The 16,468-nt window shown below is 39.6% G+C and overlaps 1 protein-coding gene across 6 annotated transcripts in view; it reads right to left on the bottom strand.

The window, feature by feature from the left end:
• Positions 1 to 1,219: 1,219 nt before the first annotated feature.
• The window catches only part of LOC124797844 (E3 ubiquitin-protein ligase Nedd-4), a 198,714-nt gene continuing 183,465 nt past the window's right edge, over positions 1,220 to 16,468 (bottom strand). For 2 of the 6 annotated variants that reach the window (XM_047260888.1, XM_047260893.1), the window contains exons 17-18: positions 11,647 to 11,816; positions 1,221 to 4,288 (exon numbers count right to left, since the gene is read on the bottom strand). In XM_047260888.1, the coding sequence (XP_047116844.1) occupies positions 4,186 to 4,288; positions 11,647 to 11,816 (273 nt within the window). In that variant the 3' untranslated portion in view covers positions 1,221 to 4,185. Of the gene's footprint in view, positions 4,289 to 11,646; positions 11,817 to 16,468 lie in introns of all 6 variants that reach the window. The other 4 variants (XM_047260889.1, XM_047260894.1, XM_047260892.1 and 1 more) reach the window with 3 other exon arrangements.

Below are 16,468 nucleotides of genomic sequence, written 5' to 3'. Positions count from 1 at the left end.
GTCCATTGAATCACATGGACTATGGACAAGATCCCACTGCAAATTTTCAGGTAGCCGCCTTTTTAATGTGGTGACTTCCGTTAAAACTCCAAAATGGATTTTTCACATGCATAAGCTTGCCAAGTTCGCGCTTGCAAAAAATCTCCCATCGTCCCATTACCGTACCTCTAACTCGGCCCGTAAAAGAATTCATTTTGGATCTGCGTCTGTTTTGCCTCACTCTAAGATTTATTCAAAAAACACTTTTAGAATTCATACGATTCGCACAAACTACATTTAACATTTGCCCAAGTCTGTGGGTCTCCCTCCAAATGCCATTTAAAGTATTTTATTTTCACTTTGTCTGACATTCTGTAAACAAAAGCGTCCCTACACGCAGCCAAGAAATTTACTGGGTGATATCTTCCATCATCTGTGCATCTGTGTAACATTTCACAGATCCAGTATATGCCCAAGGGATATTTATAGCTGGAGTGGCCTGTTGGGAGGCTAACAAATTTAAATCACTTTTGATCTGTTGCATTTGTTTTTTAAATTCATTATCACTACTGATATTGCACTCTATTTTATGTTTAATTTTGCCCATTTCATATTTCATTTCTCCTCCCCCCCCCCTTCACCAACAAGATTGGAAATGTCACTAATTGCTAAATTTACATTGCTTTTATGAGCATCTTGCACTATTATACAATTGCTTACCTTGCCCCCAAATTCTGTCTGTATCTTATCCATTCATGAAAAGCTTAAATAGAGCCAAAACAGAAAAAAAGACTATTTTGTAAAAAGAACTTGTTGAAGGTTTTGCAAAAGCAAACATTCTAGCCTAAAACTGCACAATCACCACTTTTTTTTTTTCAAGGCACTAAGACTTCATCTTTAGGCACAGTGGAGGATAATTGTTTAAATTTGTATATCTAATCATTAAAGGAAAAAGTTGTGAATTTCTTTAAAAAATAGAAGCTACATTTTCAGGTCCCTAATTATAATTAAAAACTAAAAATGTGAAACAGTGCAAGTCATAAAATAAATCTGTAAATATGAGGACTCACCATACAACATTTATGATGAGAAATAACAAACAGAATGAACTTCTTTTATCTCTCAAATTATTTTATATCTTCTACTAACGGGATGTGGGAAATTCCAAACTTTCCCTATATGAGATGTATCTGTCACAAATAATATGTCATCTTCTGAATCACCCGTTGTTCTTCAAAGAAGATAAGACTTTTGACTACATCTGCATCAACTTCACAATATTTGACAAGTTGTGATCACGGACAAGTTTTGACAAAGGAAAACCTTATGTACGTAAATTGGTGAAATCTCTATCGTATTCCAGACAATACTTTCTATGTGATGCATGTACAAACAAAATAAAACGAACATATAAACACTCAGAAATACAGCATTGATGTCTTTTACTAATCATCTGCAATCCTGAAGCCAACACCTTGAAAATATCTTTAATGTACAGATTTACCAATCTTACACTTCACTGTATGTAAAGGTTATTGCATGTTTTCTGTGTGGCTGACAATCAGCTCTTGAAGATATTGTATTATTTCTGTTCCATCTATTTTCATCAGATTTATTGACATTACAAAGTAATGATTCATAAAAAAATTCAAACATTACACTGAGTGTATATTTTGATCACAATATTTGTAGTGTAGATTGTTGACACAGAATTAAAACAATATCTTTGTAATCGAGATGTACAGGTTTGCAAAGAAATATGGTCTAGAAAACAATGTCATAAAAATGGGGGTGCACAACTGGAATGGTATAATAATTCTTGTGGAGTTTTCAGCTTAACAGAATCAGCTGAAATAACACTTTTCATGATAAACTAATTACTATTTTCAAGAAAAACATGACCAAAAATAGCAGAAAACATTGACAGAGGAAACTCAAAGATTTCCGTAAACTAATGTATGCCAAAAAAAAAATAATGTGTTTTTAATGTTGTTATGACAAACACACTTCAGGAACATACAGAATTTACTTGTCTGTCTTAATGCTACCAATTCTTTTTTCTTACAAACAAAAGTGCACAACGTCAACTCTTCCAAGAGTTACTTTTTCCTCCTCAACCACCGATATCTTTTTCTTGAGGATGCTTCAGTTTTCCCAAATCATTGATGCAATGGATGGAACACAAATTCACTATCCAATCATAAACTATTTCCAGGGATATATTCACTTTAATGACATGAAAGGACACACAAAATTGTGTTTTTATAACAAAATGTGTTGTGATTAACTGTTTTTCTCACAGGAATTCACTTTTAGTGCTTTCACAAAGGGTGATGTGACAGATAAGATATTTTGGAGATTAGAATTGGTTGCAAAGAGTGCACAAAATGTTAACAGCTGTGTTCAGTTGTGTGAAATACATGTAACCCACATTATATTTTGCATTTATTCTCTTCAATGAATTGAGACTTAATTAGTTTTTAAAGAACTGAACTTTTGTTAGTAGTGATGATAGTATTAATGAGATGCTTTGGAAGTTAATTATGGGCTGACAAGCTTTTGATGTTTTCCCTGCTTTAATATAAATTAAAAAGTAAAACTTAAGTTGCCTTATATAGGAGCAACCAGTCCTGCTTGTTTATGCATTTAGGTAAGATGTGTTTAACATTTTAAGTACTTATATTCGTTTGAAGCGGAAGAAATGGAGAGAACACAAGAAAACTGGAACCCCATTAACACAGATCACCGATATTTAACCTAAACACATGTTGTTATACCTTCTGGCAAAGATGTTTAAAACAGTAACTTGTCCCTTTGTGTCTGATAATACATTTGAGCAATATGGGAATAAATACAAACAATACAGTGAAATAACAAACCATATGATAAGTTAGAACTGTGGCATCAGAATTCTATTGTATTGCTATGAAAGACATGTACACAAAACACCATGTGTGTGTCTGTCATTCAAATTTCAGATAGGAACAGACATTCAAGAAGTCAATAATGAAGTTAAAGGGATTCAATAAAATATCACCATTAATCATCACAGTTTGTAACCATAATAGCACATCCACTATGGTATTTAAGACACTACTATGCAGAGCGTAAGTTAATCTGAGGGTAAATTGCTACTCACTTTTACAGTACTTAATGTGAAGTTATTTCTTCTCTCTTAAAATACAGCCATTAGAAAAAATTATGAGAATTCATGAGTCATTTACTGTTTATTTTAATTTTTAGAGTATTATCTGTTCTTTAATTCAGTAGATTAATAAATGCTTCAAGCTCATAATCTAAACATTCTGCATTTGTTATGCAGGTACCAGCTGAAAAGGACATATGACACAGTGAAAGACCTCAATAACAAATGTGTCATACTACTTAACTACTTCTACATTTTTTAATGTTATTAGAATTCAAATACTTTGATGTGATGGTGGTGGGAATAGTGACAGGAGGAAAGTTTATATATAAATTTCATGATGCTTTCTACATTTGATAATATATTGTACAGATGTCTCATATTCACATATAATAAAACATGTCACAGCCTTGTTTTTGGTTTTTCTGCTTCAAAAACTGAGCAAAAGTGAATAAAAGAAAACCAGGAAAACTTACTAAAAATTATATTCACTATTTTTACACTTTTTTTTACAAATACCCTGATTTTTTTTACCTTTTCTTAAAAAATTAAAGTTTACAAGATGAAACATGAGGGAGGTCAACTTGCATTAAAAGATTCATAAAATATTGATGCCTGGTATTATGCAATCCAAAATTCTGTATATACCTATTTCTTGATATACCCATTTTTCAAGATGATATAAACCCTCAGATTAACTACTAAACAGGTCATTAGCCATTTACTACAAAATGTCGTCTCTGGAAATGTATTAAAATACCTTATTTTCAGTCAAATTATGAGTAATAAAGCTGAATTTGTAAATTACAGGTTCATATAACAACTCTGGCACATCTCATATGCAGTATGTACACATTAAAAACTAAAGAAAATGTCACAAATATTTACATTTAAAAAGCACAAAAGAAATTTCACACCACAATTAGGTGCGATAACAAATTTTGTTGCTGTACAAATCTACTTGTCTTGATATACTGGATTTTCAGGAAAATGTGAATGATTTAAAATATATTATTTACAGTATCATACACTGCTTGATCACCCAACTACATATGACATTTTTAATCAACTCCAGCGAAGCCTTGTGACCCTTCAATTGCTTTGATTAATTTTTCTCTCAGCTGCTGATAGCTTTCATAAGGCGGCAGGTCCAAACGATTAAAACTAGAAAGAGAAAATGCAATAATTTTAGACACTATGCCTATGGAATCTCAGTGACTGACAGTTAAATGCTGATTTTTGAACAATCAAAGTTGCTTTTTTATTTTATTTTGATGACCATACTGGTTAAACCATCTTCAGACCAATTGCTACATAAAGAATAAAATGGGTTGTAAAAATATGCGAAATCCAAGACAATACATTAAAGAATAAGAATGCATCATTAAAACTTAAAAATTTGAAGTTTACCTACGCATTCCCTTATTCACTTTATTGTATTTTGTATATCTGTATGGGCACTTTTATTCTCTATGTAACAGTTGATTTTAAGATGTGGTAATAAATTGACTGTTTCAAGATCACTCCTACAAATTCAATATTTTGAGACATACATGTTTCAATTCATATAAAATTAATATCTACTAAATTTCAAGTTTTACCAAAAATGCAACTATAATACAAATGAATTAACATTCAAAATATTATACAATAATACCTCATACATCCAAGTTTTTGTGATTCCTGTGTTTCATAGCTCACACACTGCACACTGAATACCCTTTCACATATGAAGTGACACAGAATTAGGGGCGTTAAAGTTTCACATTTGTCAATAGAGAAAATGTGCAAGAATTTTCTGTAATTTTTAACTCAAATAAGTAGCAAAAACTGTTCCAACATTCACATGAACTCTTTACTATCATCACAGTTATAAACACTAATTACAAATAAAAAAACAGAACTCTGCATTATTTGATGTCTCTGGTGTCTCATTTGCCTAGTAGTCAGTAAAATGTTTAAATCCTCCTGCACACTGACATTCAGTTATCGTGACACTCATCTCATTCTCATGATTAGTAATTACTTGGATTTTTTTATTCATAATCACATATTTTACAAAATTGGACCAATTTTTCAACTTGTCGCATGTATCTAATATACAATAATTTTGTTTTTCTTCAGTTTTCTCGACAGTGTAATTGTCCTTTCTCATAATCAAGCTTCACGATTCCACACTACATAGGGCTAGAACCACTAAAGTCTCCTTCCATAGTAGAACTTCAAAAGAAATTTTCATAAGATTGTATTTTATTGCTGTCAAAGCACTGTCCTGCTCTTGAGCTTTGCCAAAAAGCAGTGTTTGTGAAGTTCTGGAAAACAGCAGCTGAATTTGAAGATCTAAATGGAACTTTCTTGAAATGGAATTGCCCTTAATGTGTCACAAGCTAAGTGTAATTGCAGCTCTCCTCTTCAACATCAACAAGAAAAAATCGATTCTGAAGATTTCATATGCTTAACATACAGACAATTTACAGTTTAAGTAAACAATGATCTGTAAAAAGCAATGGGTGATTACCTTTCACCATAATTTTATTTGATTTTCTACAGTTTACAAAGATGCGATGCTCCCCATTTTTATTTTCTCAAAAACAAAAGTAGCTGGCATACATTTGGATAAACTTTGTTATAGTATTGCTTTATTTATGCCATCTTTCTGCCATTAGTTGTCTTTATTTACTTTGGCATGTAACTAGATTCTAAATCTTAAAATGCTCCTTTGTTTTTGTCACTAACAGAGATTTCAACATCTAATTACTGTTTGCTTGCTATACAGAAACATGTGAGATTAACCACCACTTCTGGGTTCCTAGGAGTTAGCTGTGTGCTTTTTTAACCTTGGCTTGGTCAAAAAGAACTTTTTTTAACAACCATGTGTAAATTCACAGTGCCTCCACAAAAATAACGTAAATATCTGTTTCATACTTAACATCATTGATCTCAAAAATGCCTGCAACATACTTGTGGAGTGAGGTGATTTGTCCCAAGTTTTACAAACATCAATCAGTATCCTGTAATGTTAGAGTATCCATTGTGCTAAACATATTTCAGAAATAAACTGAATTTCACAGTCAATAAGCTCCTCTCCCTCTCAGATACATTTTCAGACATTTTTAAATATACAACTCGCTCTTTCATTTTTCTTCTCCTCTGTGCTTCCAGGTGAGATATGGCCAAAGTCATTAATTTGAAACATTTCTTTCCCCTTGTCCTTGTGGTTGCAATTGGCTTTTTTCTTCCCCTTGTGCCTGTGTCCCACATCGGCGCAGAGTCGGCATGGTTAGGAACACATCTGAAATACTTAATTTAAGGGATTGCCGGATGCCCTTCCTGTTGTCAGCCTTGCAGCACTGCTCCCTCTCCCCCGGAGAAACAAGAAACAGCGACCCACTGCTTCAGAAATTCTCACTGGAACGAACTACAACACCTGGGATCTAGATCTTGTCAATGGTCCTCTGTATGGTGGTGCTGGCAAATCCTCTCATTCTTCTCATGTTGTTACATCCTTTTCACTATGATGAGCACCGAACGTAGCCTCCTCTCGTCAACAGTTCACGATGATTAAGTGGGTCTTCAGTTTCCTTTAACCTCCCATCATCTATCTGCACCTCTGGACTGTAGTAGAGCTTCATGTGGATGACATGGACAACATCTCTGCATTTTATCTTTTTTTATAGTAGTCCCACTTTTTGCACAGGCATAAAAATCTAACCAAGCCTCCCAGGCTGTATCTCCCTGCCTTGTGCTTGGTGTTATAGCACATTGACATACAAATACTACAAATGTTTACAGAAACATTTATGCAAACTATTTTATAAAAATTGGCATATTTAATGTTTATTTTAACATAACTACACAAATGTTAAATTTTTATTCAATAAAATGGTTATTCAGAATCTATTAGGATTGATTTTTTGCAAAGTTTCTATTTTATTTACACAAGAAGTGATTGATATCCATCAGTATTTCACATTATTTACTAGGCTTGATGATATCACAACAATCAGTGATCACCATGCTCCATGGTTCAGAATCATGTCTTCTACAAGGAAATTTGCTGTTTCCCTGGCTTTGGCAATTGGCATACTTTGGTGATAGTATAGCAGATAAGGCAGTCAGTGCAGACTATTATCCATCAACTCCGATTTGTCGACTTTGCGAACCCCCACAAGAGGCTGACTCCAGTGTGCTGAAATGGTGCTACTACTGGCATGACTGGTATTAGATGCATGTGCTGCCATCACTGAAATTCCTTACACTGGCTCACATTATGTCTAGTGGATCAGCAGAGTGCTGGCCAGCGATACTTGCACCTGATTCTGTTTAGAGTCTCTACAAATAGCAGGTGATCAGATGTTGGAGCATCATGGAAATGCTTCACAACAGCTGGCCATAGATGGGCTGGGATGGTGATACACCATTTCTGCACCATTGTGTTATATTCATTCTTATGCAATGCTCTGTTTAATTTTAATCCTCTTTCATTTCTTCCCCCTCCAAGGTTTTGAGTAGTGATGGACCTGCCCTCTATTCAGCAGCAATTTCATTTAATGCAGTAAAGATTGGTATTTCATTCACATTGCTGTGATCCACCAAAGCATTCAACGAAAGACAAGTCGGCATCCTTGTGTTTGTGTCTGCTTTTGTGTAACATTATGACATTGTACTCCTTAAACATCGGAGCCAAATATCACCAGATGAACTGATGGATTCTTCAGGCTTGTCAGTCATCACAGATAATGGTGTGATAGTCCAATACAACAGCAAAAGGTTTGCCAAATAAACACACCTGGAACTTCTTGAAAGTCCAAATAACTGTAAGGCACTCTTTCTTGGTTATATAACAGTTCATGTTGGACTGAGAGTACTCTAGAATTATAAGCAATCTACTTTTCAGCATCTTCGTGTATTTGCACTGCAACTGCACCAACAGTGTCAGTGAGAAGTTCTGTCTCACCATTCTCACGAGACAATGCTAGGACTGGAGATGATGTTAGCAACTCCTTAAAGAAAAGGAAAGATCTTTCTCCTTGTGCTTTTTTCCAGGAAAATTTAGCAACACCCAGCATTAGTTCTTGCAAGGGATGTGCCATGCTACAGAAGTCCTTTATGAATTACTGGTAGCTTGAGTACAAACTCACATCATGAATGTTCCTTGGAAAATCAGTGAAATCTTCTATTTTCCCTGGATCAGGAAGGATTCTGTTGCTACTCACTAGGTGCCACAAGAATTTTTTTCCTTGGGCAAAGCAGAGGCACTTTATAAGATTTAATCAGATACCCGTAGTCTGAACAATTTTCAAAAAAGTCATCAAGGCAGCGTCTTCAAAAACCTTTGAAAAAAGAACGTCATCCAGATAGCAAAGAAATGTAAGGTGTGGAAGCAGGTTATCCCGGTACGCTGTCTGCATGTCCATAGTTGAGAAATACTTTGTTCCTTTCAAGCCATCTAGGGCATTATCAATATCCACCAATATGTAGACATTTTTTTTCTCTTCAAGATTTTATTCAGTCAGCAGTAATCAACACAGGATTGCCATATGTCATCCTCACCCTTTACAAGGACCACAGGACAGGACTAAGGACACTCTGAAGGTTCAGTGTCATCATCTTGCATCATCTTCTCCATGTGCTCCCAGAGTGTTTGTCATTCAGCTGGTGACAGACTGGCTAATTGGTGGATAATCCACAGTGCTGATACAGTATTTTACGATAGACTGATTGGTCTGTCTTTCCCCCACTCCGGATTTGAAAGCTTACAAAAACTGACAGATTAGCAATTGCTCATCGATGTTGTTCCTCGGTCAGGCCACATCATCATATCGGTAGTTCATTAGGAGTTTCCTCTCCATTCTTTGTTGATGAAACTCAGCTTCACTTCCCAGACTGGTTCAGCTGCCCCCAACCTTTTGTTGTGTGCTTCTTGTAACAGCTTCATTAATATTAAAACTCTAATCTCCCACAGTTTATGACTGCTAGTGAGGCTTGCATGAAGCCATATCCAAGAACAACAATGAAACTAAATTCTGTTAAAAAGAAAAATTCCAAGGGATGTGTTCTGTCTGTGATAGTTTTTCTTGTAATAGATGTTCCTGTTAGCTTGGCATCTCATTTGTGACTCTTAACACTATTGCATCCATATCACAAAACATGGTCTCCGAACTATGGGAAACCAGGATGGCATATAATATTATTTTGAAAAGGATAGTAGCTATTCACCATATATCACAGATGCTGAGCTGCAGATAGGCACAACAAAAAGACTGACAGAAAGTGAACTTTCGGCCAACAAGGCCTTCGTTGACATGACCACAGTCTCTAGCTGCTGAGGGCAGACTGAATCTGGTCTCAGCAGCCAAAGACTGTGTGTGTGGTGTGTGTGATTGTGTGTATGTGTGTGGTGTGGTGGGGGTCTATTTCCAACAAATGTCTTGTTAGGTGAAAGCTCACTTGACAGTCTTTTGTTGTGCCTATCTGTGACTCAGTATCTTCGCTACATGGTGAGTGGCAACTATACTTTTCACAAAACAATCTTCCTTAGCTGAAGACTATAAGCATCTAACATAACAGTAAAGGAGGCCGACAAGTTGACAAATGTTCATGAAGATGGCAGCTAGGTGAGTGGCTGGTAACACTGTACAGTAACGGGAACAGCTATGACATATTGGAGAGTGACCTCGTCCAGGCTCAGCAATGGGCTTTGTCCCACAGTTTGACTATGGACATCTACAGCTGAACGGCAAGAACAGAACTGTTGTCATGATTAATGTCTGGTGGTTTACTATCGTCAAGAACTCGCCTTCTTTCTCTGCATTAGTGTACAACATGCCCAGAACATCTACTGTGGAAACATATTGGCATGTTGTCCTTTGTCCTCCATGTCTGGGACTTCCTGCTTTGCATAAGAGTTGTTCGTAGCTGCGATGGTTGTTTGATGGTTATGGTGGAAGTACGAGTCAGCCGACTCCATTCTATCTGGCACATTCAGTTGGTGATGGAGACTGGTGCTAAAGACTGATACACCTCTTCTTCACCATCCTTCGTTAACTCCTGACTTATCAGCTACACATTGAAGGCTGCTGTCTCTTGTGTACTTTGTTCGACACTTCTGATTGCCATGCACTACAGAGGCCTCTGTATATGTCTGCTTGTGTCTGTATACGTGTGGATGGATGTGTGTGTGTGTGTGTGTGTGTGTGTGTGTGTGTGTGTGTGTGTGTGTGTGTGTGTGTGTGTGCGCGCGCGCGCGCGCGCGCGTGTATACCCGTCCTTTTTTTCCCCCTAAGGTAAGTCTTTCCGCTCCCGGGATTGGAATGACTCCTTACCCTCTCCCTAAAACCCAAATCCTTTCGTCTTTCCCTCTCCTTCCCTCTTTCCTGACGAAGCAACCGTTGGTTGCGAAAGCTGGAATTTTGTGTGTATGTTTGTGTTTGCAGTCAACCACTTTAACTGAACTTAACAATTCAACTACATGTTTCAAGAGCCGATGCTTTTCACACACAGTGCCATTTATTAAATAAAATAAACACACAGGACTAAGGGTCCTTGTCTTACATAATATTATCCACTTCCCACACTGAAACAATGCAGCAGGCCGTGTCCTCTTCTTCAGCTGTGGGTCCTAAGAGTGGCCACTTGATGCTTCTGTTTTTGGGGTAGTTGTAAGCTGCTAGGTCCAAGGTACCATTGTGCCTGCCCAACTTTTCTTTGTATTTCCAAAGGCTTTATTTGGTATTTCTAAAGGCTTTATTTGCTCTATCCCTAGCTATTACTTTGACAAAATACTAAATACTTTTAACTATTCAACTGCACTGAAAAAATCAAAACATGTTGTTAAAAATCTTTTTCTACTGTCATTTTTTTGCACATTAACAATGTTGCTGAATTTCTTCTCATACTTAGCTATTTCTAGTTCCTCCAGAAAGTCCAGTTTTTTCCCCTTTCTTTTCCACATGCCAGATTTCTAAGTTGTCCTCCACACCACTTAACAGGTGGCTTGTTTCATGTGAATGGTTGGCTGCTACTGATTATCAGAATCCCTCACTCCAGAGGTGCTCCTCCCCCCCCCCCCCCTCCATCCTCATCCTCATCACCAACGCGCGCAATTCGCCCAATGTGGCATCGAATGAAATAAGGCTTGCACTTGGCGGCTGAACTTCCCCGAAAGGGGCCTCCTAGCCAACAATGCCATACACTCATTTCCATTTCATGTGACTTACTATTGTAGTGGTTGACTGACAATAATTATTACTAATTACAGGTGTAATTTCATTAATGGCAGATTGATAAAGACAATCAAGGGACGGCACATCCAGACCAAACAAGTAAACAAAATTTGGCAAGTGAATAAGTAATGTGCCTAAACTCTGATGATTATTCCTGAAAGTAACAAAAATTTTGTTCAGAAATCATATAACTTTCATTTTTATTTGCCTACACTAGTAAGTAATGGTTGTTAAAATGACATCTTATCTTCAAACTTGAAAAAACATCAAAAGCACAGTTGGAATACTGTAACTCACCATGTATGTGCACGTGGGTAATTTTCAGGTGTGCCCCATTTTTCTATAGTGAATAACTGTGGACCATTACTTCCATACAGCTCTTTAAATCCATTCATTGGAACACGGGATGTACCAGTTACAAACTGTAAAAGTCTTGCTCTCATTTCATTATTAAAAGACAGCACCACCTGAAAATTGTGAAGATCAGTCAATATGTCATAATTCAAAATAGGCACAATAAAGAAAGACATAGGTATGCTAAGGGATATGCAAAAAGCCCCCCCCCCCCTTTCGCACACACACACGCACGCACACGCACGCGCGCACACGCGCACACAATATAGGAGAAGTTAATCTGGCGAATTTCAACAGGTGCATCAGCTGATGTGCCAAGAGGAGTGTGGCAACAGGAGGCCATCTCAGATCCTATGCCATCTATGGAGCCTCGCACAGTGCGATATGGTCCCGGGTCCCAGACACACAGTTGCGTTCCACCTTGATGCGCAGCCTTCCAGCACAAGTGCAAACAGTCATTGCCATGCAAACAGAAACACAACTGGATGCTGTTGTGGACTTGGCTGATCGGATGCATGACGTGCTGGCACCTAATACCACTGCCGCGACAGTCTATAATGCTGTAGCCGCATTGGCAAATTTGACTCTGAGGTGACACGCATCTCCCACAGCCATCAGAATGGATGCCAACCTGTCCTACCCAGTTCAAGACTTGGTCGCACAAGTGGCAGTACTCAGCACAGAGGTCGACCAGGATCAGTCACAGACAGAGGGCAGTAGGCACCTTAGCGGCAGCAGATCCTGGTACCGCCGACCCAGCTGCACCAGCCATTCTGGCAGTATGCCAACAATGTTAGAGGAGCAGATGAATGGGTTTTGCTGGTATCATTCCATCTTTGGCAACTAAGTGACAAAGTGTCAGTCTCCCTGATCACATCAAAATTCCAGCTGCAAATGGGCCTAGGCACATCCGGCTGCAGTCCAATATCCAGGCATCTCTTTGTAACTGAACGGTCTGGCAGTGTGAAGTACCTTGTAGACACGGGTTCTGATTTGTCAGTTTTCCCCCAATCTATGTTAAGAGACCACCGGAATGCCGAGGCATTGTCTCTTATGGTGCCAAGCAATTCAACAATAAAAACATATCGCACTCATCACTGAAATTTGGGCCTTGAACTGAGCCACACATTTGCGTGGACATTTATTATGGCTGATACCAACACACCAAACAGGATGTGGATTTCCTAGGCCAATACAATGTATTAGCTGACACCGCAAATGCTCTGCTGATCGATTCAACAACAAATCGGAAAGTAGCGGGACGATGATGGCAGGCCCCCTTTTTCAGTGTTAAACCATTTAAGTCCCTCAGACTGTACGCAGATATACTTGACAAATTTCTAGAGCTCACTCACCAGTATGGTGCACTGAGGGATATCTAACATTCAACGGTCCACCACAACGTGACTACACCTGGTCCACCCACCAAGTGCCGTCCACATCGACTTGCGCACAAGTAACTTGCTGTAGCAAAGGCTAAATTCGATGGCACATTGCAATAGTGCATTGGTCGATCATCATGCAGCCCTGCTCTCAGTGCCAAAGAAAGGTAGTTAACGGCACCCATGTGGAGACTGTCAGTGCACGGATGGTACTGGATCGGTATCTGGTACCACACTTACAGGATTTTAGCCACGTCTTGATGCGCTCAGTTATAGATTGCAAAACTGACTGCAAGAAAGCATTCACGCAAATCCCTGTGGCACTTGAGACATTCAGGTAACAACAATTATCATGCCATTTGGGCTTTTCAAAAGCTTATGCATGATGTTTGGCCTTTGGAGAGCCTTACCATGGTGTTTTCATATCTTGACGACATCCTTGTCTATTAAAGGAGCCCAAGATCCACTGTTGCCATGTAACAACCATATTTTAATGCCTGAGCATGGTCAGCGTCTTTGTTAACCTCTTGAAAAGTATATCCGGAGTCATAGAAATTGAATTTCTAGGGCATTTAATCACTCCTGGTAGATCCATGCCATTACAAGGCAAGGTACTGGCAATCTTGAATGTGCAGCACCCGCTCATGCACAGACTTAAACTGCTATCTTAGCGTGATAAATTTTTATTGGCACAATCTGCCTAATGCCACTTCAGTTCTGCAACCCCTGATGGCAGCTCTACGCAGCCCTATGTTGACGGGAAGAACGTCTGTTAACTGGACAGATGGAATGGAGAGAAACTGTTTTGAGAAATCGAAAAAGTGCAGTGCCAAGCGACCATAGGTCACGAAGTAAGCCTATTTACTTTGCCAAAAACACAGGAGAACGTACCACAACTTCAAAACTATGACAATTTTTATATTGTATAGCTGAATAGCTACCAAAATAAATGGACATTAACACCACATAAGTTAAAAATAAAATTAAGCCCACTGATGATTGCACAAAAGTGCTGAAACACTTGTGGATGAAACAAAACAGGAAAAAAGGTGTCTTGCATAAGGTGGAACTTCTCATCCCATTTTCGTAGCAAGCATGGGCACAACAAGAAGAACTGCACCACAAGATGATTAATGGAGAGAAGCTTTATGAAGTCCAAATGAAGCCTCGCAGAAGCGATGCTGCTCACTCACTCAATGCATGGTGGTGAACTGCCCGTGGCCGTGGATGCTAGCTGGACAGCCCATAGGGACAATGCTTCAACAACGTGTTGGTGGCAGCTGGCAGCCACTCAAGTTTCTTCTCATGGAAGCTTTCAGTATCACAACCACATGGAGTACTTATGATCGTGGGTTGCTTGTTGTGTTTGAGGCAGTAAAATACTTCCACCCATTGGTAGAAGCTCATTGCTTTGTAATTTTCACTGACCACAAGCCCCTAACTCTTGTGTTTCAGAGCAATAATAGCTAGTGTACACCGCATCAATTTCGGCAGTTGGAGTATATGTCCCTGTTCTCCACAGACATCTCGCATATCTCAGAATTGACAAATCGTCACTGACTGCTTGTCGCAAGCTTGTGCCGTTATCTCTCCTGTGAATTCTGAGGATGTTGTCCAAGAACAGGAAATGACAACTGGACAACCTCCACCACGACACATCCAGCGCCCTACAGATTGAGCTAGTGCCCAATCGCGAACCTACCATTTAAATTTGGTGTGACATTTCAAAAGGCACACACCGCCTCTTTCTCCCAGAGAAATTCAGGCACAGTACTTTCAACGATACCCACAGACTATCACACCCTGGCATCAGCATTAATGTGTCGCTCATGGCTCATTTTGTCTGGCCAGGACTACAGAAAGACTCCAGTCAATGGCCACGCACCTGCAGTGATTCCCAACGTGTCAGTCAGGAGGCAGACCCATTCTCCTATCAGTCCCTTTCCTGATGTGACATGCCATTTTAGACATGTCCACATTGACACATTGTTGGCACACTTCCTCTGTTCAAAGGCAAGCAGTATCTTCTGACGATGGCACACTGCTTCACAAGCTGGCTGAAGGCTCACCCATAGCGGACATCACTGCCGACATCACCACAGCCTTCGTTGCCACCTGTGTGGCACACTTTGGCTGCCCCTGTCATGTCACAAAGGATCACGGCCACCAGTTTGGCTGTGCGCTGTACAACTAAGTCGTCCGACTGTGTTGTGTACAGTTACACAGAGCTACCAGCTACCACCTGCCATCTAACATCATGGTCCAGCAGGTCCATCAAACACTGAAAGCTGCCCTAACTTGCCACGATGACAGTTATATGGATGCACTCCCGCTGGTACTGCTTGGCCCGCCAAGTAACACTGAAAGAAGAGATCGGCCCTTCACCTGCCGACCTTGTGTATGACAAGCTCTCACCATCTCCGGTGATTTTGTGGAAGAGCTATCACCTTGTGATGTATCAGCCCCTCCACTGGCAGAACGTCTGTGCACCCACGTAGTCTACCTCTGAACACCAAAATGGCATCGCACCAGCAAAGTGTTCATAAATGCCAATTTACAGCACTGTACACATGTCATGCTGTGTACTGACACAGTAGTGGCACCACTTCCACAGCCACACTTGGGTTCATGCCGCGTCTTCACCCACGGTGAGAGAATGCTCGACATCGAGTGCAAAGGCAAGCCAACCAAATTGTCAATCGACCAAGTCAAGCACAGAGCCCACACCCATGGCTGCCAATGACTCATGCACACCACCAGCTGTCAATGCACTGTCACGTGTGCCACAGCCCCACCACCCCTTGCCCAGCCAGCCAGTACAGCTGCCCAGGCTGTACTCACTGTAAGCACCTGGGCCATCCCACCACAGCCACCAGCAGACTACATCATGCGCACTGGCCAGACCTGTCTTGATTCAAATGCCAGTGCTCCATCATAACACCACCACAGCCATCGCCTGCTGTATTCACTCTGTTGCCAGTGAGCTATGTCATCAGCACATTGCCTCCCAATCTAACTACAGAAACTATCTCCCGCGCAACCATTGCAGTTCCAGGAACTGCATTCACGTGACAACACCATATTCACATGAGTACAAATACTTTGCATGATCTCCCTACCTCTGATGAACCGAAACTTTAAGTCTGGACTGAATTCCATGCCCTACTCCCACAACCAAGTATGTCTATGAACTTTGAACCCTGAAACTCGTGAATGCCTTATTTCATTACCTTTTATTATCAGTGTTTTTTTCGAGATGAAAGGATGTCCTGTTACTCATCACTAACCATCTCACCGTCATTACACTCACGCTGACGTGACAACGAAGCACACAAAATCCAAACATCTGCCGCACAAGCTGGATGCCAGAACTTTCTTGCAGG

This window comes from Schistocerca piceifrons, chromosome 5 (assembly GCF_021461385.2).
Source record: "Schistocerca piceifrons isolate TAMUIC-IGC-003096 chromosome 5, iqSchPice1.1, whole genome shotgun sequence".
NCBI lineage: Eukaryota > Metazoa > Arthropoda > Insecta > Orthoptera > Acrididae > Schistocerca > Schistocerca piceifrons.
Note: the sequence above shows the minus strand (reverse complement) of the source record. Positions and strands in the feature narration are given on the sequence as shown.